At 37.0% G+C, this 26,756-nt stretch overlaps 1 protein-coding gene and 1 non-coding gene across 2 annotated transcripts; both read right to left on the reverse strand.

The window, feature by feature from the left end:
* Positions 1–3,560: 3,560 nt before the first annotated feature.
* TRNAR-ACG (transfer RNA arginine (anticodon ACG)) lies at positions 3,561–3,633 on the reverse strand. Its single transcript has one exon. It is a non-coding gene; the product is annotated as a tRNA-Arg (tRNA).
* Positions 3,634–17,373: 13,740 nt separating this feature from the next.
* On the reverse strand, positions 17,374–21,441 carry LOC149186933 (uncharacterized). The gene is made up of 2 exons (XM_089409503.1): positions 20,162–21,441; positions 17,374–19,414 (listed from the first exon to the last, which is right to left on the reverse strand). Exons 1-2 carry the CDS (start codon positions 21,439–21,441, stop codon positions 17,374–17,376), a joined length of 3,321 nt encoding a protein of 1,106 aa, XP_089265629.1.
* Positions 21,442–26,756: the final 5,315 nt, after the last annotated feature.

Below are 26,756 nucleotides of genomic sequence, written 5' to 3' on the forward strand. Positions count from 1 at the left end.
GGGCCAAATGACACAAGTGTCATCAACAAACCTCTTCCACTTCTTAGGGCAAAATCGAGCTGAGGCTGAGGCCCTGGTCTCAAAATCTTCCATAAAAAGGTCACAACAATGGGGGAGAGGGGAACCCATGGCCACCCCGCACGTTTGCTCATAGAACTCTCCTTGGAAACCCTGACATTGTCATCCTAAAGGCTGACAAAGGTGGGGCAATCATCATTTTGGATAAATTTGACTATGTCAGCAAAATTATTGACCATCTCTCTAATAGTGGTTGTTACGCTAAGCTTAGGATGAATCCCATTAAGTCGGTTTCTAAGGATGTAGCGACAACCATTAAGTCTAGTTCATCTCTTAATCCTTTCTCTAGAAAGCTCATTGAGAGCAATGCCCTTACCCCTAGAATTTATGGTCTTCCCAAGATTCATAAATTTGGGCCCCCCTTGAAATCTATTGTTAACACAATAGGTGGGCCTGTTTATCTTCTTGTTAAGTTCTTAGCTCTTAAGCTCAAACCTCTTGTGGGTCGAACTGACTCCTACGTTAAGGACTCTGCGCCCTTTGTTAAGGAATGGAAGGATGTAAGCTTAAACCCAGGGGATCTGCTTGTTAGTTTTGATGTGGTATCCCTTTAAACCAAAATCCCCATTCAGGAGGCCACTGATGTCATAAGTAGGATAACTAACCAAGACACAGCCAAATTGGTTAGCCTCTGCCTCAACTCAGCCTTTTTCAGTTTCCAAGGAGATTTCTATGAGAAAACGTGTGGGGTGGCCATGGGTTCCCCTCTTTCCCCCATTGTTGCTAACCTTTTTATGGAAGATTTTGAGACCAAGGCCTTAGCCTTAGCTCAATTTTGCCCTAAGAAGTGGAAGAGGTTTGTTGATGACACTTGCGTCATTTGGCCCCATGGTCATGAGAAGTTGGATTTGTTTCTGAACCACCTTAACTCTCAATCTGAATCCATTAAATTCACCATGGAAGTAGAAGTTGACGGATGCCTTCCTTTCCTTGACATTCTCCTCTCTAGATCAGAAGATGGTTCCATTTCTCACCAAGTTTTTCGCAAAAACACTCACACAGAACAATATCTTCATGCTAGTTCTCATCATTTTCCTACTCAGAAATTTGGTGTTCTCAGCACCCTTGCTACCCGAGCTTTGAGAATATCTGATGAAAACCACCTAGAGCAGGAGAAATCTCATCTGCTTGAAGTTTTTAAAAATAATGGATACAACAGAACCCAAGGCCTCAAATCTTTTCAAAAAGAAGGTAAAGAATCTAGGGTTAAAATTGCTCATGTTGATCCTATCTCCAAGGTTCATCTCCCTTTTATTCAAGGGACCTCGGATAAAATTGCTCATATCCTTAAGCAGAATAATGTTTCCTCTTCGTTCAAACCTCTAAGGACCATTAGAAATTCTCTTGGTTCAATTAAAGATCTTATTGACTCGAAGGACGTGAAAGGTGTTTACCTGATTCCATGTTCATGCGACACTCCATATATTGGAGAAACGAGTCGATCGATCAACCGAAGGATCCATGAGCACATGATAGACATTAGGCACAATCGTTCTTGCTCTTTCGCTCTAGCTGAGCATGCGGCAAAGTCTAAACACCATGTCTGAATCGAGGATTTCAAAGTCCTCGCTAGGGTTGACCATTTCCACCATAGGAAACTTAGAGAGGCTATTGAGATTGAAAGGCATGCTAGGAATCTCAACAGAGATGATGGTTGGAAATTGAGTAAAAGTTGGCTTCCGACCCTCTCTTTATGACCTGCACCCCCCCCCCCCCCCCGCCCGCACCCCCCCCTTTTTGTCTTTTTGTATTGTTCTTTTTATTTAAGTTTATCAGATTATTTGTGACTTGTTGCTCATTCTCCCTTTATTTATTCCTTATATCCTTATTTTGATTTATTCTTCTTAACCCTATTTTTAACTTATTTAATCTCTATCATTGATCTCCCATTTTCTTCAATAGTATTTAACCTCATTTTCCTCTTAATACATATTATTGTGAGCTAAGCTTATAATCTCCCTATTAAATTTATAGCTTATCCTTAACCCCTCTATTATTTTATGAGTTTTCTGATCATTATATTACTCCTTATTACTATTTTATAATTTTATGATATTTATGAATTCCTATCCCACCATTGAAACCCTCTTTTTACCTTATTTCAGGAACCCAACATCTATTTATAACTAAATAAGGAATATTAAATATTTTATATCTAATTTTTTTTTTTTTTTGAGTTTTTAAATAATATTAAAATGTAAAAAAAATATTTTTTATATCTAACTTTTGGATTTTTTAAACCTTAATACTTGGTATTACTAAATTTAGGATTATTAAATAATTTAGATCTAAAATATTTTTTGTTTTTATAATATTAAAACCATTTTTAAATAAATATATAAACATAGGTTTTCAAATAATTTATATCTAATTAAAATTGTTGGCTTTCTAAATAATATTAAAATATATAAAACTACTTTTTATATGGAACTTTAGGTTTTTAAATAATACTAAAATATTAAAACTTTGTACTACTTTTAAAATAAAAATATATAAAAATTTGTTGAATTTTAAATAATATCAAATTATTAAAACTTTTAAAAAATAAAAATATTAAAACTTTTTAAATAAAAGATAATATTTTATTTTCTTGTTTGACTATTTTCTGTTTTGACTATTCTCTAACAGCTAGTTTTTAACGGCTAACCTTGGGCATTGATGCATCCTTACTATTTATTCCTGAAAATTGTATGATTTCCTAATATAATCTTATATTGAAGATGAACCACATTGGTTGGTTCGAAAAGTCGACCTAATCCTAATGATGTGATGAGATATGATTAATTCTTGAAGCAAAAACAGAAGCCAAATAATGAGATAGAACTAGTTCTTGATAAAGTATAAAAAAAATCATTAATTGTTCACTTTCCATGCTATCTCAGCTTGTTTATCTCAACTTATTGTTCCTTGAATGAAATTCTGCTCTCATCATCAGGGATCTTTCATCTCAACTTATTGTTCCTAGAATGAGATTCTGCTCTCATCATCAGGGATCTTTCATCTCAACTTATTGTTCCTTGAATGAGATTCTGCTCTCATCATCAGGGATCTTTCAGAAGTCCTAAAACATCTTGTTCCTTGAATGAGACTCTCTCATCATCAGGACTATTTCAAAAGTACTGAAACTTCTTGTTCCTTGAATGAACTCTGCGCTCATCATCAGGAATCTTTCACAAGTCCTAAAACTTCTTGTTCCTTGAATGAGACTTTGCTGTCAACATCAGGAATCTTTCAAAAGTCCTAAAACTTCTTGTTCCTTGAATGAGACTCTGCTCTCTCATCATCAGGAATCTTTCAAAAGTCCTAAAACTGATTACCCAGAATGATATTTTGTATCTGCCATTGTTCGAAGGTCAATTTGGAACTATAAGCATTGCCATCGATGAAAGTTCAAAGGTAAAGATTGGTAAAAGCTCCGAAGCCATTAAAAGGTAAAGATTGGTAAAAGTTGGGAAGCCATTAAAAGGCAAAATTGGAACCAACGACCATACTGGGGATCGAACCCAGAATCTCTGGTTTCGTAGACCAGCGCCTTATCCATTGGGCCATACGGTCACAGTTGATAAAATCAGAATTAATTTATTATACTGCACTGTCAAAAGAATAAAACGCTGTTAATAACCAGAAATCATACGTTTGATTTAATATAAAGTCTACAGATTTTGAATCCTTTACCTATTTCAATTTCCAGATTTGTTTCACTTACATCTAAATTCGAACATTTCCCCTCACCAGCGATCGCACCCGCAAGGATCTGATTGTGGAGATTCTGTACGCTAACGCCATGCTATGCTTGTGTTATTTCTGGTCGTAAATGGAGTTGGGGTTTATGTATTCATGTCGCATTTATCCATTGAGATGGTTATTTCTAGCGAATTGTAAAAGTTGTAAGGATGGATGGGTATGTTTTGGTAATCTTGTATGACAATAAGATAAAATTAAAGTGTTAAATAGCTTGGCAAATCAAGTTGGTTAAGTATGGGAACAAGACGAGAATTGTCATTTGAGTTTCTTAGACAGTGACTTGGACGGTGGATATTTATTGCTTCATGGGTATATGATGCATCAATACATTGACTTGTGAACGTAACACCTTAGTCAATGGCCGAGAGCAGCTAGACAATTAAGTGTGCATTACAAAGATGGATTTTGGTCCAACATGACTAAAGCACAAGAAATGGCAAGGGGTGCATCAAATGTTGTCCAAGTGGGATGGTTGTGATTTTCAAGGGCACAACACTTTGTAATGTCCTAGGCATAAGCACACCGTTAGTTGGAAACATAAGAGGTTGAGCATTCTAAGACTTATAGAACATTTAACGAGGGGAAACGTGACAATAAAAGAGAAGGTAATTCTTTGAGTGATTTTCTGAATCTTTCACATGGAAGAGTGTGCATTTTCATTATGGGTGTGATTTTGTCGCGCGACCTGTGGCTGGCTTATGTTTCGACCATAATTGTTGGAGGGCCCACGCCTCCTATTTATTCAGGATGGGCGGCGTGAACTCCGGTTCAATTTGGGTATTCAATGCTGCTGCTAAGGCAAACAAAGTGGAGTGGATTGTATGTAAGGTCCACTTGAACATGCAACAAGGTGCAAGGCACCTTAAAAGAAGGAATAGACAAGGAATCTTCCACTATAAAAAGACAACACCTCCATTGTGAAAATTCTTTCATCAAATGTGATGTGCTAATTTTATATTTTGACACAGTAGACAACAACATATTTATTGACTTTGTTGGGATATTTAAACTTATAAGAGTTAGTTAAGTTCAACTTGGTCTAATGTCTCTATTAGGTAAAAGAGTGTTTCTTAGTGTGTTTCTTTAGTATGCATTAGTTGCATTGTAATTCAATGGTTATTATGTGTTCTAGATGTACAATGATATGATGCCTCACATTCTCCTCTATACTAATGGATATTGAAATGTGGCTTAACAGTGGATTCATCCGCGATCTTCATTTAAAGAGTATGGAGGGTCATGGCTAATGATTAATTTTGAGAACTCTCTTAATGAGAAAAATTGTATGCATTAATAAAATTTCTCAAGTGGCCCTGTTGGTTGGGATCATGGACGATTTCCCTCTTAGAGGTTTTGAGCTCGTGTTATTGCATTTCCGAGTTCTATTATTTTTATACATTTATATTCTGAATAGACCATTTTTTTGTTTCAAGAACATTGTTTTCAATTAAGAACACCTTTCATTTGATTTGAAGAGGTCTTTGTTTTCCCAAGAAAAGATTTTTTTGGTTTAATCCGAAGGTATGCAATCTAAATATGCTTTGAAAAAAAAATCAGAGCTAACTTTTTTGGTTTTCTATTCAATATTTCAAGTTTGCTATTATTTTCAGTGTTTGTATGCTCTTTTCCCTACACTTTATGTGATCTTTAAAAATTATAAAGAAAGAGAAATTTTGCATTTTCTAAGAAAGTTAATTGAAATTATACCCCATTGTTATTGGGTTTTGAATTTTTTTTCCAAAATATTGTTTGTTTTTGGATGAGCACTTTTTTTTGTAAGCACACACTTTGAGGCATAGCTTCAACATTTTTTGGTAAGCATGAACTTCGAGGTGGAGATTTTGGTAAGCATGCACTTCAAGGTGGAGTTCCAACACTACCACCACCCACATCCTCCATCATTACTATTTTGATGTGTTTTGCACTAATTTATTGGGTTATAAGTTAACTTATTTAGTAAGAGATCTTAAGTTCAACTCTCTCTTTTTTTCGAAGTTACATTTTGAAAAAAAATCATGTAAACATCAGTTATTTAATAATTTTATTGTAAAGTATATTTCACTTGTGTTATAAAGGTCAACCATTATAAAAAGCTTTAATGCTTTCTTTAGTTACATTGTTGCATGCAACTCTCATGTGTAAAGCAACTTCATTGTAAAGTGATTCTCACTTGTTTTATAAAAGTGAGTTACTTCATAAAATAAAATTATTTGTAAAAGTGAGTTTATAAGCAGAGTCAGTGACGGAAAATAAATAATTTATTTTTTAGCAACATCTATTGCCACATGGTCCAATTTCTACATGCCACATGGCTCTTTGTTACAATTAATACCTTTACTTTAAAGGGCCACATAACTTTCACATCCAAAATCCATTTTCAATGCCATTTTTTTAAATAGCCTATTCTTTTTAGAATTTTCCATCCAAAAAGTCGGTTTCAGCTTTTGAAACCATATTATTACATATTTTAATATTGAAACTCCAAGTAAATTGTTTCGTACTAGTACCAACTACTTCTCATATAAATCTCACATCCTAGAGTATGTACTAAGAAATAAAGGCTTGTATCGAATTACCTTGGGAAAAGAAAAAGCCCCCAATGATGTTGATAAGAGATCTAAAGGGACAATAGGAATAACGAAGCATGTGGATTAATAAAAATGTCTGTTTCTCTTGACTTGCAATTTCACATTCAAGGAATTGATGACCCAGATGAAGTCCAGGAAAACTTGAAACAAATATTTGGTCAACCTAATGTCATTACATCTCATTAGCTTGAAAAACATATCGTGACTTTAAATCCTAATAATTTCTCTTCTACTAAAGACTATTTATCTAAGTTTAAAACCCTCAAACATTTGCTTAAAGACTACCAAATTGATCTAAATGATTATCATTGCATATGCATTATTTTCTCTAAACTTGATTCTACATATTTTGATTTTCTATCTATATTTATGCCAACTTTAGGGGATGAATATGAGAGACATTCTCTTGTATATTTTTGTGACTCTCTAATTAGAGATCAAGAGAAGCTCTTGTATATTGGAGTGACCAACATTGTAGGTACATCTAACAAGGCCCTTGTTGCCCAACAGAAAGATAAAACCAATCATCCAAAGAAGCAACATTCGCATAATAGAAGCAAAACAAGGGTTCCAAACCCTCTCAGAGAAATTCTACTCCCAATGGTAACAAATGACCAAAATAAAAGGGTAAGAAGATTGACATACATTGCAATTACAATTATTTTAGGAAATATTGTCATTTGGAGTCTAAATGTTTTTAAAGGATTGGGGCCTTGGAAGCAACAATGAAGAATCATAATATCAATATTGATTCTTCTTCTAATACTTCTTCTTATGGACATGCACTTTTTGCTTCTATTTTATCATTCAATTCAACTTCTACTTCTTCTACTAATGAGTGACTAACTTATTCTAGAGCATCTTATCATATGGCTATGAATAAAACCATTTTTTCTACTCTTAATCATTATAACACCAAACAAATAATTGTTGTTGATAATAGATATCTTTGTGTTGTAGGATCCAAAATAGTTCAAGTAGATAATGGTCATTTCAATGATCTATTATGTGTTCCAAGTATTTCCTACAACCTTCTATCCATTTATCATATCACTCATTCATGTGAATATAAAACGACAGAGTTTTCACCTCACCAAGTTGTACTTAAGGATTTAAATGATCATAAGCATGTCCTTGCTAGTGAAATAGTTGATGATATTACTCAATTGTATAAGTTTGATATATTTGGGTCATCACCTTTTCTCTCAATTCTTATTACTCACCATGATGGCTTAAGAAAAATTTGGCATGATAAGTTTTCTCATTTAAACTATCGCTCACTACAACAACTATGTAATAAAAATATGATAACTAGTCTTCCTTTTGTTTCTTACAAAGATGGTTTTTGTGCCGATTGTGTTCTTGGCAAACATCATTTGGATAATTTTTACAAATATGCCCCTTGGCATATATTAACTCCTTTGTAGCTTATTCACAGTGACTTTTTTGGTCCACTTTTTTCACCGTCTTTCTATGGTTCAAGTACTTCTTAACTTTCACTGATGATTTATCCATACGCACTTGAGTTTCCTTCTTAAAAATTAAGAGTGAAGTTTTTGACCTATTCTTGGCCTACAAAGCCATATTATAAAAACAATTGGGACATCAATTGCAAAGATTACAAACATATAATGGAGGTGAATATGTCAACAACAAATGCACAACTTACTGCATTGCATGGGGAATTCAAATGAAACATATTATTCCATATACACCACAACAAAATGGTGTTTTTGAAAGAAAGAATCGTAAATTAAAGAAAATCGCTAACTGTATGATTCAATCTAAGGGATTAAGTCTTCATTATTAGGAGGAAACAATCAACTATTCAAATTACATAGTAAATCATACTCTTACATGTTGAGAAATCATTGCATATAGTTATTAGGATTTTGATTCCTCTTTTCTTGATAATTGCTTGTGATATGTGTTGGCTTATTTACTTATTTATTATGTTATCTTTCATCAAGAAATTACCAATTCAAAAATTCATGAAGATCACAAGAAAAAGGGACACTTGAGATGTAGGCACTCATCCAGGGCAAAACCCCTCTCCTAAGGAAAAACCTAGTCAAACTCTTATTCAATAATAGAACCAAGTTAAAGTTAGACAATCCAAGACCTTTTGACCAAGAAAACCACTTCCTCCAATCACCAAGTCATCCCTCCTTCTAGGTAGACAAACTCTTCCAAAGTGAACAAGAGTCAACTCCTTCAAAACTTCTTCAATATGCAACTTCGATTCCCTGCAACTCAGAATTTCAGACCTATGGTCACTGCAAAAATTTTGGCCCCTAAAACTTGCCCAAAAACCCTAAAAATATTACACGTGTGAGAGAGAAGATGCCCAAAAACTTTGATTTTGTTATTCCTTTGATTTGACCTTCTTCCTCCTTGAATTTTCACTTCTTTTTCTCTTCCTTTATTGCAGATCGAACTTGTTGATTGATGGATGCAAAATAGGTCAAGTTCTCCTTCTATTTATACTACTTCTATAGGGCCAAATTGCCCCAGGCCAACTTCGTCAAGGCAGGGATGACTTGGTGAGGAGGTAAAATATGATTGTTTTGACTCAAAATAATTTTTCTTTACATGATACAAAATCCCAAGAAGGGTCTAATAAATATGACAATGACTCTTATGACTAAAGAAAACCCTAGAATCCTAGAATGGAGGCGTGGACCTAATAAATAAGTAAAAGGAGCATGACACCCATGCTTCAAAATAATTTTCTTTTTCCTTATTTTTCAATTTTACAATAAATACATAATGATTAAGTATAATAGCAATTATGAATACCGACCATAGTTACATTTTCAACACTCCCTCTTAACTATAGAGGTATTCATAATTGTATAAACATGAACACAAATTGACATGTTCACAGAAAAGTATCAACATATGCAATGTTAGGGATACCATAACTGCCAAGGTATCCTCCCAACAGGGACTAAGGTGTCATCAAGGCAACTTCCCGTATAGGTACCTTCAGGCTACAACCCTAATATCAATCCAACAAGATATAGATACCATATAGGCCTCCATTCCAAGACACCAACCCTTATAGGGATCTAGGTATCATCAAGGTCAACACTAAAATGGAGCTCCATAAAACCAAGATACCCTCTCACACTGGTATCTAGGCAATATCAAGGCCAAACTATAACTGAGATTTCAACACCAACCAGGCCAAGGTGTCCTCCCAAGTACCATCATATGGGAAATTTATGCTACTCATCTCTCCCTTTCAACCAAATCAAATATATCCACTAATCCAAACATGCTTCTAAAATATACAAATTTCTTGTTGGGAAGAGATTTCGTCAACACTTCAACTACTTGTTCATCTATCAGAATGCACTATAGCTTCATGACCTCATCTTGTACCAAACTTCTAATATAGTGGTACTTATTATAAATATGATTAGTCCTAGCATGGAACACGAGATGTTCAAACATTTTGATGTTGATTTGGTTATCACAATTTATAACAATGGGATTCAATGGCCTTCCAAACAAATTTGATAGAAGCTTCCTCAACCAAACCATTTATTTTCCAACTTCAAGCAACAACATATTCAGCCTTAGCACTACTTAGAGAAATTCAAACTTGTTTATGTGTTATCCAAGAAATCATTTCAGATTCCATATTAAAACAAGCACTAGTAGTGCTTCTTTCATCTATCTCACTACCACTCCAATCAGAGTCAATGAAACATGTTAATCGAATTTCCTTTCCATCATAGTTTAGATAGTGATGAATAGTCCCACAAAAATACCTCAAAATATGCTTGGCAATTATCCAATGATCATGACATGGCTCCAACTAAAATTGACTAAGAACATTTACTGCATAAATATATTGGGTCTAGTATTTACCAAATACATCAATGAGCCAACCAACTAACGATAACATGTGGGATCAATGAGGCTAGAATTTTAAATTCTTAATTTCTTTAAGTTAGTGATTATTAGAGTTGTCATTGGTTTGGAAACCATAATACTAAACTTTTGTAGAATCTTGATAATATATTTTCCTTGGCCAAGATATATCTCTCTAGGTTTCTACCAAACTTCCAAGCCCAAATAATAATTCATAAGCCCTAGATATTTCATTTCAAATTATGCTGCCAACATCTTCTTACATTCTTGAATTCTATGATCCACATCTATCAGAAGTAAATCATCCACATATAATAGGATAATCATTGGTTCATTATTTACTACTTTGATGTATATATTTGGTCTACAAAGCTTTTGACAAATCCAATCATTAAAAGATAGGCATCCATATTATCATACCAAGCTCTAGGTGCTTGTTTCAAGCCATATAGAGCTTTCTTCAACCTGCAGACATGAGAGTCCTTTCTATGTATCTCAAAACTTTTTGGTTGTTCAATGTACACTTCTTCATATATGATTCCATTCAAGAAAGATTTTTTGACATCTATCTAGTGGATGTTCCATGCCATAGTGGCTGCTAAAGAAATCAAAGATCTAATGGTACTGTACCTGGTAGGAGTAATTTTTTCTTCGTAGTCCACAACTTCCTTTTGAGATAAATCTTTTCCTACAAATATTTCTTTATATTTATCTATGCTCTCATCAACAACATTTTTATTTTTTAGATATATTTAGAGGTGACAACAGATTTGTCATTAGGTCTAGGAACAATTTCCCAAACCCCATTCTTCATTATTGATTGATATTCTTCTTGCATGGATTTCTTCCATTCATCATGATGAGTGACATGTTTAAATGTGGTTGGTTCTGCTTCAATTAGTTTCATCATATAAGTTTCATATCTGGAGTGCCTCTTTGCTTTCTTGCTTTGTATAAAAGTACCTTTCACTGCTCCATGTCCTTCAAATGTGGCTCTTAAACAAATTGGTCTCTTCTTTTTTCAGGAATGATTGTAGGTTGAATGGGTTCACCTGATCCTTCTTCTTCTTGATTTGTGGGTTATTTTTCATGTTTCTCTTCTTCTTCAAAGAGTGGAATATCTTCTTTATCAAACTCAATGGGAATATCTTTGGACTTTTTGTATGTAAAGATTTCATCAAATATGACATCTCTACTAACTAAAATTTGATGATCTTCTTTTATGTAGATTCTATAAGACTTTGATTAAATACTATAAACCAAAAATATACCCTTCATACTAGTAGAATCTAGCGTATTTATCTTATCCTTAGGAATATGACTGTAGGCAGGGCATCCAAAGATACATAGATGTTCTATATATTTCTTCTTCCCTGAGAATGCTTCTCTGGTGTTATATTTTCAAGAATTATATGATGAATTCTATTTTGTATGTATACTGTTGTCATAGTTTCTTCTCCCCATAATAATTTTTGAAGGTCTTGTTTCTTATGCATTCTTCAATGGTTCCATTCTTCCTTTTTTCTACTCCATTTTGTTCGGTATTGTAGGGAACTATGAGCTCCCTCTTAATACCTACTTATTTGCAAAAGGCAATGAGTTCCTTAGATGTATATTCACCACCATTGTCAGATCTAAGGGTCTTTATCTTCCTTTTTGTCAAGGTTTCCTTATTTGAATTCCTTGAACTTTTCAAATACTTCATCCTTAGATTTGAGAAGATAAATCCAAGTCTTCCTAGAGTGATCATCAATGAAGGTTATATAATATAGATGGCCCCCAGGATTTTTTTCTGCCATTGGTCCAGATACATAAGAATGAATGAGGTATAATACTTATTTGTACCTTGTGTCACTGCTTGAAAATGGTTTCCTTGTATTCTTCCCCAAAGCACATCCCTTACATACTCCTTCAAGTTGGGAATGCCTTTTACCATTTGACTTAGGGAGGGAAATATTTTATAATGAAGGTGCCCATATCTTCTATTCCAAAGTTCAAAGGGATTAATATCCATGTGAACAAGAGCTTGAGGAGGATGTGTCAGAAGTATATACAACCTCTCCTCATGAATCCCAATAACCCTAGACTTTTCAATATTATACTCCTTTCTCCAAACAAGAAATTTTCCATCTACAAAGGCAATCCTATCTCCTTTATCTTCTAGATAAGAAATAGAAAGTAAATTCTTTTTCAAACCTGGGACATAGAGAATGTTGTTGAGATGAACCTTTCCACCATCTTCTAGTCCCAATGAAGTAGATCCAAGACCTTTGACTACATAACTATTGTTGTCTCCAAGCTCCACTGAATGAAATGATGATCCTTTTGATAAGGTTTGAAGTTGTCCACTTTCTCCTATCATGTGTCTTGAGGATCCACTATCAATTATCCAATCATTGTTGTCATCAAATGTACCTGTAAGTGCAACTATGAATCCTCCAATTTTGACTCTCCTAGATAGATTGTAGGCAATATTGATACGAAAGCTTCTTGCTTCTTTTAAGAGTTCTTCAAGGGTCTTGAGTCCCAAGTTCAAATAACTTGTCATTGATGAGAGATATCTTCCTTACAAGAATGTTTTCCTTCCTTCAAATGATAGTCAACAAAGTGATCTCCAAATAGTCCTTCCTTCACCTTAGCTCTGATACCATGTTCAAAAATCAATGCATGTAGTTATTAGATTTTTGATTCCTATTTTCCTTATAATTATTTTTTATATGGGTTGGATTATTTAATTCTTTATCATGTTATATTTCGTCGAGCAATTACCAAATCAAAAATGCATGAAGATCACAATAACAAGAGACACAAGATGTAGGCACCCATCCAGGGAAAAACCCCTCTCCTATGGGAAAACCCCGTCAAAATCTTATTCAATAATAGAACCATTTTAAAGTGATACAATCCAAGACCTTTTGACTAAGATAAAGACTTCCTCTAATCAGCATGTCAGCCCTCCTTCTAGGTAGACAAACTCTGTCAAAGTCAACAAGAGTCAACTCCTTCAAAACTTCTTCAATCTACAACTTCAACTCCTTGCAACTCAGAATTTCAGACATGTAGTCATTCCAAAAAATTTGGCCCCTACAACTTGCCCAGAAACCCTTAAAACCTTGCACACGTGAGAGATAAGATTCCCAAAAGCTTTGATTGTTTTCTTCCTTTGATTTGACCTTCTTTCTCCTTGAATTTGCACTTCTTTTTCTCTTCCTTTACTGTATATCAAACTTATCGATTGGTGGATTCCAAATAGGTCAAGTTCTCCTTCTATTTATACTACATCCAAAAGGTCGAATTGCCCCAAACAGGGCCGACTTAGTGAGGAGGTGAAATATGACTATTTTGACTCAAAATGATTTTTCTTTACATGATACAAAAGCCCAAGAAGGGTCTAATAAATATGAAAATGACTCGTATGACTCAAGAAAACCCTAGAAGCCTACAATGGAGGCTTATACCTAATAAATAAGTAAAAGGAGCACGAAAACCATGCTTCAAAATAATTTTATTTTTTGTTTTTTTACAATTTTTTTAATAAATACATAATGATAAAGTACAATATCAATTATGAAGATAGACCATAGTTACATTTTCGACACTACAAAGGCTCTAAAAAAATATAATAATGAAAGTAGCCTGGACTAACATTAAGCCAAATATAAGCCACTTTTGTTATCTTTGTTAGTATAGCATGGATTCACATTCCTAGTGAAAAAAGGAATGCTTTACAACCTAAAAATGAGAGGTGATTTTTTATTGGATATTGTGAAGATGTAAAAGGTTATAGATGTAACCTACCTAGCCATATAATTCCTTATTAGGGTTGCAGGATTTATCTAGACCTGACCTTCAAGGTTAGTAATGAAGATGGGTTTTCAAAATTACTCTTCCTTTTGTCACCTAAAATTACATTTATGATACCACCATCGTTTTCTACTCATAAAGAGATTTATTATGATATATTATAATCTCCAAGCATAATTTTTATCCCACTTTAATTGTCTTATTTGATGCCAAACAAGCATCTATACTACCACAGACCCTTACCTCATTGGTCCACATCCACTAGACTAGCTCATTGGAAGATATGTTAGATTTTGGCCCCTTGGAAAATATTCTATATCCAGTTAAATGCACCCGAACCATTTACCCTCAAACCAACATTGGGTTGTAAACTAATAAATCCAAAACCCTCTTTTAACTTCCATCACCTAATGGAATTTTGAGTTCTACTAGTATCAACCCCTATGCCAAACAGTTGAACTCGCCCTCTGTTTAACTTGATCTAATAACTAGACATTAGCTAATGAAGTTTGATCCTTTCATCACCTGATAGAATTGTTTGGTTTTATTAATATCAACCCCCATATATAAGCTTAACTCCAATTCATCCTAACCCAGCATTGGACCATCAACTAATGGAGCTTGATCTCTATAACATAACAATTGTCCAGGTTCTATTAGTATCAGGGGTTAATCCCACTATGGAATCTCAAATCTCCCAGTATCCTAATACTCATTAAGTTGATAGGTTGATATCCCAATCTCCATGTCACCAAGGTTGATCCATATCTACATATATGGAGATAGATTCTTCCTCTAGCATGGTTGATCCATATACACATCAATTTGCACCAACTCCAACACCACTTCAAAAACGAGTTACTTATTAAGGTCAAGGATATTCATGTGTTCATTTTGTAATAAGAATCTCTCAAAGCACTTTACATTCTAGTTTATATGAAAGGAGTTTATCCCATACCATCTCATTTTGATATAGATCCTTTAGCACTTGATTCAATTGATGGATACTAGAGGATAAGTGTAAAGCCTTTTCCTTAGAGGTGCGAATGGGTGCTTTCATTTATCAATTGAGATGATTATTTATAGGTTTTTGTTAATTGTAAGAGTAAGTTGTAATGGTGGATGGGTATATTTTGGTAATATTGTATGATAGTAAGATATGATTAATTTTTAAATAGCTTAGCAAATCAAGTTGGTTGGGAAAATCAAGTTGGTTGGGTATGGAAACAAGATGAGAATTGTCATCTGAGTTTTTCAGAAAAGTCGAACAATGACTTGGACAATGGATATTTATTGGTTCAATGGATATATGATGCGTCAATACATTGAATTGTGGATGCAACACCTTAGTCAATGGATGAGAGCACCTAGGCAGATAGGTGTGCATTACAAAGATGGATTTTGGTTCAACATGACTTGAAGCACAAGAAATGGCAAGAGGTGCATCAAATGTTGTTCAAGTGGGATGGTTGCGATTATAAAGGGCACAACACTTTGCAATGCCTTAGGCACAAGAACACCATCAGTTAGACACATAGACTAAAGAGGTTGAACATTGTAAGACTTGGAAAACAAAGTGGCATGGATTGTATGTAAGGTCCACTTGAACATGCAATAAGGGGCAAGGAACCTTAAAATAAGGAATATACAAGGAACCTTCCACTATAAAAAGTGGACACCTCTATTATGAAAATTCTTTCATCAAATGTGATGTGCTAAGTTCATGTTTTGGCACATTAGAAAACAACATATTTATTAAATTTGTTAGGATATTTAAACTCTTAAGAGTTAGTTAAATTCGACTTGGTCTAATGTCTCTATTAGGTAAATGAGTGTTTCTTAATGTGCTTCTTTAGAATGCATAATTACATTGTAATTCAACAGTCATTACATGCTCTACCTGTACAATGTTATGATGGCCCATATTCTCATCAATACTAATGACTATCGATATGTGGCTTAACACTTGATTCATCCATGATCTCTATTTATACAGCATATAGGGTCATGGCCAAAACTTAATTTTGAGAAAAATTTCACTACTGAAATCCTATTGCAACAACTGGTATCATTTATTCTAAATATTCATTAAATTATCAATTTATTGCTATGAAAACAACGAAATCAACCTAACTGCAATCTTCATAAAAATATTACGGAAAAATAATAGCGCTAGAAACTTAGAAAATACTGGCACACACACAATGAATTTGGCACACTTATTTTTTGGACAAATGTCCCCGAAAAAAACCAACTTGCGAAAACCAGTGCATCAGGTGAAGGTTTTAATTATTATGTAGTAGTGAAATAATATGAGTACAATCTGGATGTCGAAAACTGGCAATCCTGCAGAGAAAATACTAGAAAAATATTATGAGGGAAATCACCCTCACTCTAAGAAATCTCGGCACTTGACTGCCCCTAAAATGAACTTCATCCACCTTGCATTGTGAAGCTTCTGCATCACCCCTATGCAATGTGTTACACGCCCAACCCAAAATAGTTGTAAATCAAGTTGTCTTTCATGATGCTAAATGAGAAACTAGATCTCTAGCACTCTGGAAATACTTTCCAGCCTACAAAACTAAAAACCAGCTTCACCTCAGCAAAATCAAATTCTCCTTCTTGAGGCGTTTGTGCTCCCTCTATGCAGCCTCTTGGAGAAAATCTCGACCTCTCTGCAAAGTACTCACCAGATCTAGAAAATCTTCCTTTGACCTCACTGTCTTTGCCCCCTTCTGTCTCTACTTCCCTTCTCTAGCTCGAAATCTTCTGACAATTGTTGTTGCTCTTTGGAAAATTGAATTGCCCAAGGAAATCAATCTCAAGTATGTGTTCTCCATCTACCCATCTTCTTCTTATAATCTTCTATTGGGACTCCAATGACCAAGATTAAAACTTAATCAAGAGCCAAGATCAATATATCTAGGTCAATCCATGTGAGTTTCTAGATTTTTCCCCTGGGAAAAAGTCGTAATTTCTATTAGAGTTAAGAAATTACATTTTGTATATGCCGAAGCATTCATATAGAGGCAGTTGTGCCTGTCAAGTTCATAGTCTGCTAAATTAGGTAATCAAAAATAAAGCAAGTTGTCTCCACGCAGGGAGCAGTCCAAAACTATACACTAGCAGTGTTCAAAAATGAAGCCATTGCTCTACGCAGAGAGCCATATATATGCTGTTAATATCAAAAGTATAGTGTTGTACTGAACTAGACATAGTGAAATATATACAGGCTATTGACAACAAAAAACAAGAAAAAGTCTGTAATGGGCTTTTATAGCCCATCATCCATATGATCATCAAAGGGTCTGTGATAATGCTGATAGTATGACCCATCGATTTCCTCCTGTATCAGCCAGTTATCTCCTTGTCTGTGCGCTGCCTCTTTGGAGAGTTGATCAGCGATGGTGTTTTGTTCCCTGTAGATGTGACGACAAACAAATGATTCAAAGGAAGTAGTCAGTCTCTTTGCCTCATCTAATATGTGTCTCAACGTAAATGCATGACAATGAGATGCATCAGTCAGCCAATTGCATACTATTTTAGAGTCTCCAAACAGCTGGAGATGTCTGCATTGTTTTTGAATGGCAAAGTATATGATGTGCTTAGCAGTGCACAGTTCAGCATAGTTATTTGTGCCTCTGCCTAAATTAATTTGAATTTTATAGCAGTGTGATTCGTTGAGATAAAGAATTGCTCCTCCTCCACAACCCACTTCTTGCGCCGAGCCATCAAAGAAAGCCCATGGTTTCGATTTGTCAATATCCACCTGTCTAATGATGCGAACAGGGCCTGAGGTTTCATCATCTGGTATCATGTTATAATCAGCAATAGTATGGTGAAGGATTGTGGGCCAATGAGGGGCTCTAAGATTAAAGATAGCCTGATTCCGGGCAATCCAAACTGCCCAGCAAGCAAGCAGCGGGATATTGATGGATTTCCCCGAGTGGTTATGATTCCAGTTCTCCCATGCATCCATTATGTTATTGCCATGCCAATTTTTCAAATGCGGGAGGTGAGTGATGAGGGCATGCCAAAACTGTAATGTAATGCTACAGTTCAAGAATAGATGAACAGTACTTTCTTCCTCCTCATGACAAAGATGACAGCGGAACGGTCCATGAAAGGATCTCTTCATAAGATTAGTGCCCGTTGGTACTTTATCAAACAGAATGTTCCACATAAGCAATCGAGTGCGGGGGGCTGACTTGAGCTTCCATAATGCTTTCCATGAGGGGTGGATATTCTGAGGTTTGTGTGGCTCCATGAGTTTTAGATAGCCAAGCTTCGGGACATATGCTCCATGTTTAGCAAAGGCCCATATGATTTCATCAGGTCCTTCAGTGAGCCTGATGTGGGCTTGTGTGAGCGCGTCCGTGTACTCTGTCCATTCATTATGCCACTGAGCCGGAATATCTAATGCTTGCGCACTGGTCCAGGCCTGATGAAGGAAGGAGGAGTTTGCTTGGTCTCCGATATGCATGATATTGATGATACCTCTGTCGTTAAGATGCCTGATGAGTCCGGCTGATAGTCTATGAGTGTTTCCACATCCGACCCATGGGTCCTGACCTATGCGGACCGCATTGCCTGCCTTAATGCGCCAAGTTAATCCTTCTCGTAACAGAGGTAAGGTACCAATGACAGCTTTCCAAATGATGGATATGTGATGATTTGTTCCATGATGAGTGCAAATCCAATCCAGCACATTCAGGGGTTTGATATATTTTGTATATGCTACCCGAGTCCAAAGTCCATCAGTGGTAAGGAGCTGCCACCCAAGTTTGGCAGCCAGTGCCCTGGAGAAAAGGTCGAGCCTCTTGATACCCCATCCCCCCCAGCGCTTGGGTTTAGCGATGGTGTCCCATTTAACCCAAGCAAATAGTCTGCCTGGCTGATGTCCCTTCCATAGAAATCTGCTGCAAATATGTTGTAACCTGTTCAGTATGCCCTTAGGTATCCAGGTGAGAGCCATCCAGTAGACTGGCGTGGCTTCAATCACTGCTTTAATGAGAATCAGTCTGCCAGCACGGGAGAGGTATCGATGATACCATACTTGGAGTCTCTTTTCCACCTTAGCTATGAGCCATAACCAGTCAACAATTCTGTAGCCATTAGGTTTCAGTCTGAAACCAAGATACTTTATACCATCCGACAGGGTCAAGTTGATAAAAGGGAATCGCTGAATAGCATAAGCTGTTTCATGTATAGAGCAGCCAATAGTAGTGATGGTGGATTTATTATCATTAATCTTCATACCTGTAGCTTGCTGAAAGAGAAGAATGGAGTTATGGAGGGTAGTGGAATCCCCAATACTGCCATTCAAAAAAATCAGGATATCATCAACAAATAATAGATGGGTGAGGTAGAAATTATCCGCAAGTTTAATGCCAGATAAGTGATGTCTGTCACGGGCAGTTGAGATAACTCTACTTAAACCTTCCATAATGAGTAAAAACAGCAGAGGAGAGAGCGGACAACCCTGTCTGAGTCCTCTCTCAGAAGTGAAGAACGAGGTAGCTTCCCCATTAAGTAATACACTGTAGGATACATCAGTGATGCAGCTCATAGTCCATTTGATGAAGTCATAGGGGAACCCCAGATGAGTGAGCAGCAGCCTTAAGTATAACCAGTTAGTTCTGTCAAATGCCTTGGACAAATCCACTTTAAGGATCATTCCTTTTTGTTTTTTGATCTGCAAGGTGTGCATGAGTTCTTGGGCAGTGGCAATAGCCTCGTGGATCTGTCTGTGGTGAAGGAAAGCAAATTGCTCGGCGGATATGTGATGCGAAAGAATAGGCTTGAGGCGATTAGCAATGGTCTTGGCTATGATCTTGTAGAGGCAGTTGCAGAGGGATATGGGACGGAAGTCATCAAAGGTGCTCGGGGCATTTGATTTGGGGATGAGAGCGATGAAGGTGGATTTAATGGCGGAGGATATTCTGCCTCTTCTTCTGCTGTCTTCTACTATCTCCAGAAGGTCATTACCCAGGAGTTCAAAGAACGCAAGGTAAAATTCAATGGTCCATCCATCAGGTCCAGGGCTTTTATCTTTTTTGAACCATTTCAGTGTAGCCTCCAATTCTGCCATGGTCACTTCCTTCTGTAGTTCCTCAGATTCTTCCTGTTCAATGTATCTAGGGAAGAGCTCGGCCACTCTCATGATTTCCAAGATATTAACTTCTTCAGGAGCTTTATAAATGCCTCTAAAGTGCTCAGTGGCCAGCCTGGCCAGGTTCCGCTGTGAGGTAACAGGATTCCCTTGATCGTTCTTTAACTCCCAGATAGTATTGATAACTTTTCGGCCATTTGCAAACTTGTGATAAAATTTAGTATTAGCATCCCCTTCGGTGAGCCAAATAGCTCTGCTTCTAAGTCTCCAGCTTTCTTCCCTTTCTCTCAGTATTTGGGAGCGTTTTGTAATAAGAGAGGTGTAATTCTCCTTGCTTTCAGGGGAGAGGAAAGTCCCATTTGACGATTCTTCAAATTCGGCAATGACCCTTTCAGCCTCTTTTAATGTCTGATTATCTTGTATGCGCTTTTGATGTGCCCAGTTCTTGGTAATCTGTTTGAGTTCTGTAAGTTTCCTGACAAAACCCACTGAGATGTCCTCTCCTTCTCTGATGATATTGGATTGCCAGTAATTATGGACCAATTGGATGTAAGAGGGATCTTGGAGCCAAGAGGCATTAAACTTGAAAGGGCTTTTGATTTTGTGGGAGTAGTCTTCAGCTTCTAAGAAAATAGGCCGATGATCTGAGATGCCTCCCGTTCCAACCCATTGACGAACTCTGGGGAGGTTATTAAACAAAGATTCCTTGATAAGAAATCTATCGAGTCTCCTTGCAAGGCTTTGATCTCCACTTCTGTTATTTGACCATGTATATTGAAGTCTAGCAGACGGTATATCCACCCAGTGATGATCCTCTAGTAGGCTGGACATAGTATCTGTTAGGGTATCGACCTGAGCAAAGTGCCCCCATGACTCACTGAATCCGAGTGAGAAGTTGAGATCCCCTCCAAGAATAATGTTGTCTGCTTGGAAGAGTTCGGATTCAAGTAAGGACCGCCAATAGTTGGCACGGTCAGCGCAAGGGCCATAGACATTGATAATTCTAATGTCTCTTTCTGCAGAATGTGCACTAATGTCAAGTCCAATGAAACCTCTTCCTCCAAATATGTTCCTGACCTCCGCAACTCTGTTATTGACCCCAATGGCCAAGCCCCCTGATCGTCCGGACGCATCCAGTGCATGGAAGGTCCAGGAAGGTAGCCAGGCAGAGAGGGTATGGATGAGGGGTTCGGCTTGACAGAGAGTTTCTTGTAGAAATATAAAATCCATCTGAGATGATAAGAGTAGTCTCTTAAGCGCTAGTTTTTTGGCTAAACTAGCAAACCCCCGGCAATTGAAGGAGAGAAACTTCATGAGGGGAAGGGGGATGGGCCATCCTTCGCTCTAAGGGCCCTGAAAATAGTCTGCTGTCGCCCGAGGGCAACTTCTTCATCAGCAGTGTGCCTTGCCTTGGTAATGCGAGAGGGTCTACCACGGGAGTTCTTGAGGGTCATGGGAATGCTAGCCAGGTCGAGGCCAACAGCATCCGGTCCTCTGTCCTTCATGCGGGGTCGGAGAGAGTAACGGGGGGAGGACTGAGACGAAAGAAAGGATAGGGTTGCCAGAGTCGAAGTGATTCGCGATGGAGGGGCCACTGGTGAAGGGAATGGTAGGGAGCAGATGAGTGAAGTGTGTGTGTGGTAACTCAGGGGAGGTGATGCAGAGGATAAATTAGCAGGGATAGATGCAGAGCCAATATAATTATGAGATGAGATGCCCAATGACATGCATGAAGGAGGAGATGACGGAGAAGGGATAGAAGACTTACCCGTATGCTCCAAGCCTGCTTGATCAGTCGATGGCTGCACAGGTGCTGGCGATGCAGGAAGTGGATCAGAGGGATCCATAGCAATGTCTGCTGTCTCAGTGTTGCTCCGAGGTTCCTCCACATTCTGAGTGCGATCCTGATCCCCATTGGGCTGGATAGGTTGCATCTGAGAAACTGCTTCTTCCTTGTCATTCGTCATCGCTCTCCTGAGGAGTGGGAAATCTCTATATAAGTGGCCCACTTTATGGCATCTGCGGCAGCGATATGGGACGCCTTCATAATCTATGATCTGCTTGCGCTCTGTATCCCTCCACTGAATGGTAATATATTCCAGCAGTCCTCCTCTTGTGTCCAGGTTGATGAGAATCCTGGCATAGGCCATCATACCCGTCTGCTGATAGGATTTATCGTAGCCCATGTATGTACCGATGGCATTGCCTATCCTCTTGAATATGTCTTCTGACCAGTACTGGAGTGGAAGCCCTGGAAGCCTAATCCATACCGGTCTGATGCCTATCTGCTCTGTCTCAGGGTCAAATAAAGGAGACCATCTCTTCAGTAGCACCGGGGCATGGTCAAAGTGCCAGTAGGAGGACAGAACCCAGTTGGTGTGATCAGCACGAGCGAATCTCAGTGCGAACCAGCCCCGCACGAAGGTCTGCACAAAGGGGATATCCACCAAATGGTGGCCCCAAACTTCGGCTGCCCAAGTCTTCAAGCGTGCTGCCGAGTAACTTCGGCCCCTGATGCGCCCGACCAAAACACGATCAGCAAAATCCATAGCCTCACCCCAGCGAATGTCCTCTTCCAATCTGAGAAAGACGTCGTCCTCTTTGGATTTGAAGCACTTGTATTTCCGTTTAGGGCCCCGTGGAGGGGGATTGCTTTGGGGGCGACCAGAGGGAGGGGTATTAGCTTGCAGCGATGCCGGGAATCGGGGTGAAGAGGAGGGTCCGCAAATGCCAGAAACGGAGGGGTGGCCTGAGAGCGGAGGTACGGAAGTAAAGCAGCCAGAAGTATGACCGAAGGAACCCGGGATGCCGGCGGAGGGGCAGGGGAAAGAGGGGTTTTGTTGAGGGAGGGGTAAGGAGCCCGCTGCCGGGGGAAAGGAACCGGGGTTAGGGTTAATGCAACCTGAGACAAACCCTAGGGTTGCCGGAGAATGAGGGGGGGTGGAAAGAGCAGGCCAAGTCGGTGGATCATCCGGGAGGACCACAGGGTTTGGCGGATGCTGGTCACCAAACGGAATCGGAGCAAATTGATCGGAGAAACCCGTGCTGTACATACCTCCGGAAGTGTCAAAAGGAGTGCGCCAGATGGAGACCCCTTCCAATGGGTCAGCGGAATAATCAACGGCCTCAATGTCCTCCATTGCCAGCTGCTTCTCGGATCTGCGAACACCTCGGAACGGAGAGTAAACCGGGGAAAACGACAGTTTGCAGTTCAGTAACGGACCGTGCAAGCTGTTCAAAATCCGTCACAGTAGATCGCCGGATGTCGCGGTTCAGTGCTCTGCTCCCCGTGAAAGCTACCAGCGAGTAAACGGCAGGTTCTCCGCGGTTAGTGTGAGTCGGTGACAGTGTATGGCGGGCGCGTAACGGAGGGCATCGAGCAGTTACTGCAGACTGTCGAAACCCTAACCAAAGCCTTCCCGTGACCTAGCTCGCCCGGTCGCCATTGATCCCAACATTTTCAGTCCGTGAGTTTCTAGATTATTCACACCTTATCTCAATTAATATTGATTAATTAACCCCTTTTCCTAAGTTTAGACTTAGAAAATATTAAAAGATAGGCTAATAATCTAATTGAGACACTTCTAGGTGGAATTTCCAGAAATGATTATGGGTTATGGAGAACTCCTGTATTTTAGCCTCTCCACAAAATTTCGAGACTAGAATTATAATGCGATAAAATTAACACTCTTAAGTAAAAAAAATTATACATTAATAAAATTACCTCAAGTAGCCACAATGGTTGGGATCATGGACTATTTCCCTCTTAGAGGTTTAAAAAAAAAAGTATTGGTGTCATGATTTTTGATATGGTTTCGTGAGAGGTTACCGAAGGTGTTCATCCTGTATAAAATACCCTATTTTCTTGAACATGGTATCAAAGTTGTTTTAAAGAGTTGATACAGTTATTGATTGATATCTTGAGCATGTATTGTTGCATTTTGGAGTTCTACTATTTTTATACATTTCTATCATGAATAGACTATTTTGTTGTGTCTATAACATTTCTTTTAGTTAAAAACACATGTTATTTGATCTGAAGAGGTGTTTGTTTTCCCAAGACATGACTTTTTTGGTTTAATCTAAAGGTATGCAATCGGAATATGCTTTGAAAAAAAATCAGAGATAATTTATTTTGTTTTCTTTTTATATTCCAAGTTTGCTACTTTTTTCAGTCTATGTATGCTCTTTTTGCAACACTTTATCCTATCTTCAAAAATTAGAAACAAAGAGAAAACTTGCATTTTCAGGGATGAGCACTTTTTTTTGTAAGCACACACTTGAGGCATAACTTCAACATTTTTTGGTAAGTATGAACTTTGAGGTGGAGATTTTGGTCAGCATGCACTTCAAGGTGGAGTTTCAACACCATCACCATCCCCATACTCCAATACTATTGTATTTTTCACTAACTTACTGGGTTAAAAGTTAACTTTTTGGGTAAGAGATCTTGATTTCAATTCTTTTTTTTTTTCAAAGTTACATTCTGAAAAAAAACACTGTAAACTATAGTTATTTTATAATTTTATTGTAAAGTGTATATCGCTTTTGTTATAAAGGTGAATCAATATAAAAATATTTTATAATTTCTTTAGTTATATTTTTGCATGCAACTCTCATGTATAAAGAAACTTCATTATAAAAGTGATTCTCACTTGTTTTATAGAACCAGGTCACTTCATAAAATAAAATTATTTGTAAAAGTGAGCTTATATGCAAAGTGAGTGAGGGAAAATAAATGGTTTATTTTTCGGCAACATCTATCACCACATGGCCCAACTTCTACCTATCACATGGCTCTTTGTTACAATTAATTCATTTTTTTAAAAGGGCCATAACTTTCACATCCAAAGTCCATTTTCAATGCCCTTTTTTTGAAATAGGCTATTTGTTTTAGAGTTTTTCATCCAAATAGTTAGTTTCAACTTTTGAAACCATATTTTTTTTAAATATTTTAATATTGAAACTTCAAGTAAACTTTTGCTTACTCATACCATCTACTTCTCATAGAAATCTCACATGGAAGATGTACTAAGAAATAAAGGATCGTATCGAATTACCTTGGGAAAAGAAGAAACCCCCAATGATGTTGATAAGAGATCCAATGGGATAATAGGAATAAGGAAGCACATGGATTAAAAAAAAATCTATTTCTCCTTATTTGCTATTTCACATTCAAGGAACTAATGACTCGAATGAAGTCTAGGAAAGGTTTAAACAAATATTTTGCCAAGCTAATGTCATTACAACTCATTAGCTTGAAAAAAAATTCATGAATTTAAATCCTAATACTTTATCTTCTACTAAATATTGTTTATCTAAGTTAAAATCACTCAAAATTTTCTTAAAGACATCAAAGTTGATCTAAATGATGACCATTGCATATACATTATCTTCTCCAAGCTTAGTTCTACATAATCTGATTTTTTATCTACGTTTTATGCCACTAGAGAAGCTTTAGGGAATGAATATGAAAAAACTTTTGTTCCATCTTTTTGTGACTCTCTAATTAAAGAGCAAGAGAAGCTCTTGTATATTGGAGTGATCAACATTGTAGGTACATCTAACAAGGTCCTAGTCGCCCAACGAAAAGATAAAACCAAGCATCTAAAGATGAAACATCCTCATAACAAAAGCAAAACAAGGGTCCCAAACCCTCTCATACAACTTATACTCCCAATGGTGACAAATGACCTAAATCAAAAAGTAAGAAGATTGAAAAACTTTGCAATTATTGTGGGAAAGATTATCATTTGGAGTCTAAATTTTTTTTAAAGATTGCCACCTTGAAAGCACTAATGAAGAATCACAATATCAATCTTGTTTTTTCTTCTAATGCTTCTTCTCGTGGACATGAAATTTATACTTCTAGATTCTCCTTTAATGTAACTTCTACTTCTTCTACTAATGAGTGGTTGATTTATTCTAGAGCATCGTATCATATGGCTACAAATAATGCCATATTTTTTGCCCTTAATGATTATAACACCAAACAAATAATTGTTGGTGATGATAAATATCCTAGTGCTGTTGGATTCAAAATAGTTCAAGTAGATAATGGTCATTTCAATGATTTATTATATGTTTCAATTATTTCCTACAACATTTTATCCATTTATCAAATCACTCATTCATGTGAAGATAAAACAATAAAGTTTCCACCTTACCAAGTTGTGTAGAAATTCCTTGTAGATTCAAACTGTTAATTGTAATTTTCTAAAGCAATAGACTTGAATATATTCTACTCATCAGTGGAAACAATTAATCGATCGAGAAATCATGAACAATACAAGAGAAAAAATTCAAACGAAAATTTACACAATTATTTCTTGGGGAAAGCCACAGCTAAAAACCCCTGCTATCTGTATATTGCATTAGTAAGAAAATATGATAAGATTACAATGCTTTTATAAAGCCCGAGCAACCTCTGCACTATCTCTATCTATCTCACATCTTCCTAGACAAGCCTTGGCCAATACGTAACCAATTTTCTGCTTGCCCAAGTCCCTATTTCCTTGTGTTGTTTCCTTGGGAATTAGCCCTTA

Source organism: Pinus tabuliformis, chromosome 3_1 (genome assembly GCF_031772625.1).
Source record: "Pinus tabuliformis cultivar Carrire ecotype Pingquan chromosome 3_1, CPIR1, whole genome shotgun sequence".
Taxonomy (NCBI): domain Eukaryota; kingdom Viridiplantae; phylum Streptophyta; class Pinopsida; order Pinales; family Pinaceae; genus Pinus; species Pinus tabuliformis.

Coding starts and splice junctions, on each gene's coding strand:
- LOC149186933 (XM_089409503.1), bottom strand. CDS start 21,441: ATGGATTTTATATTTCTACAAGAAACTCTCTGTCAAGCCGAACCCCTC. Junction 19,415..20,161: donor TTGGAGGCTACACTGAAATG/GTTCAAAAAAGA, acceptor TTTGAATGGCAG/TATTGGGGATTCCACTACCC.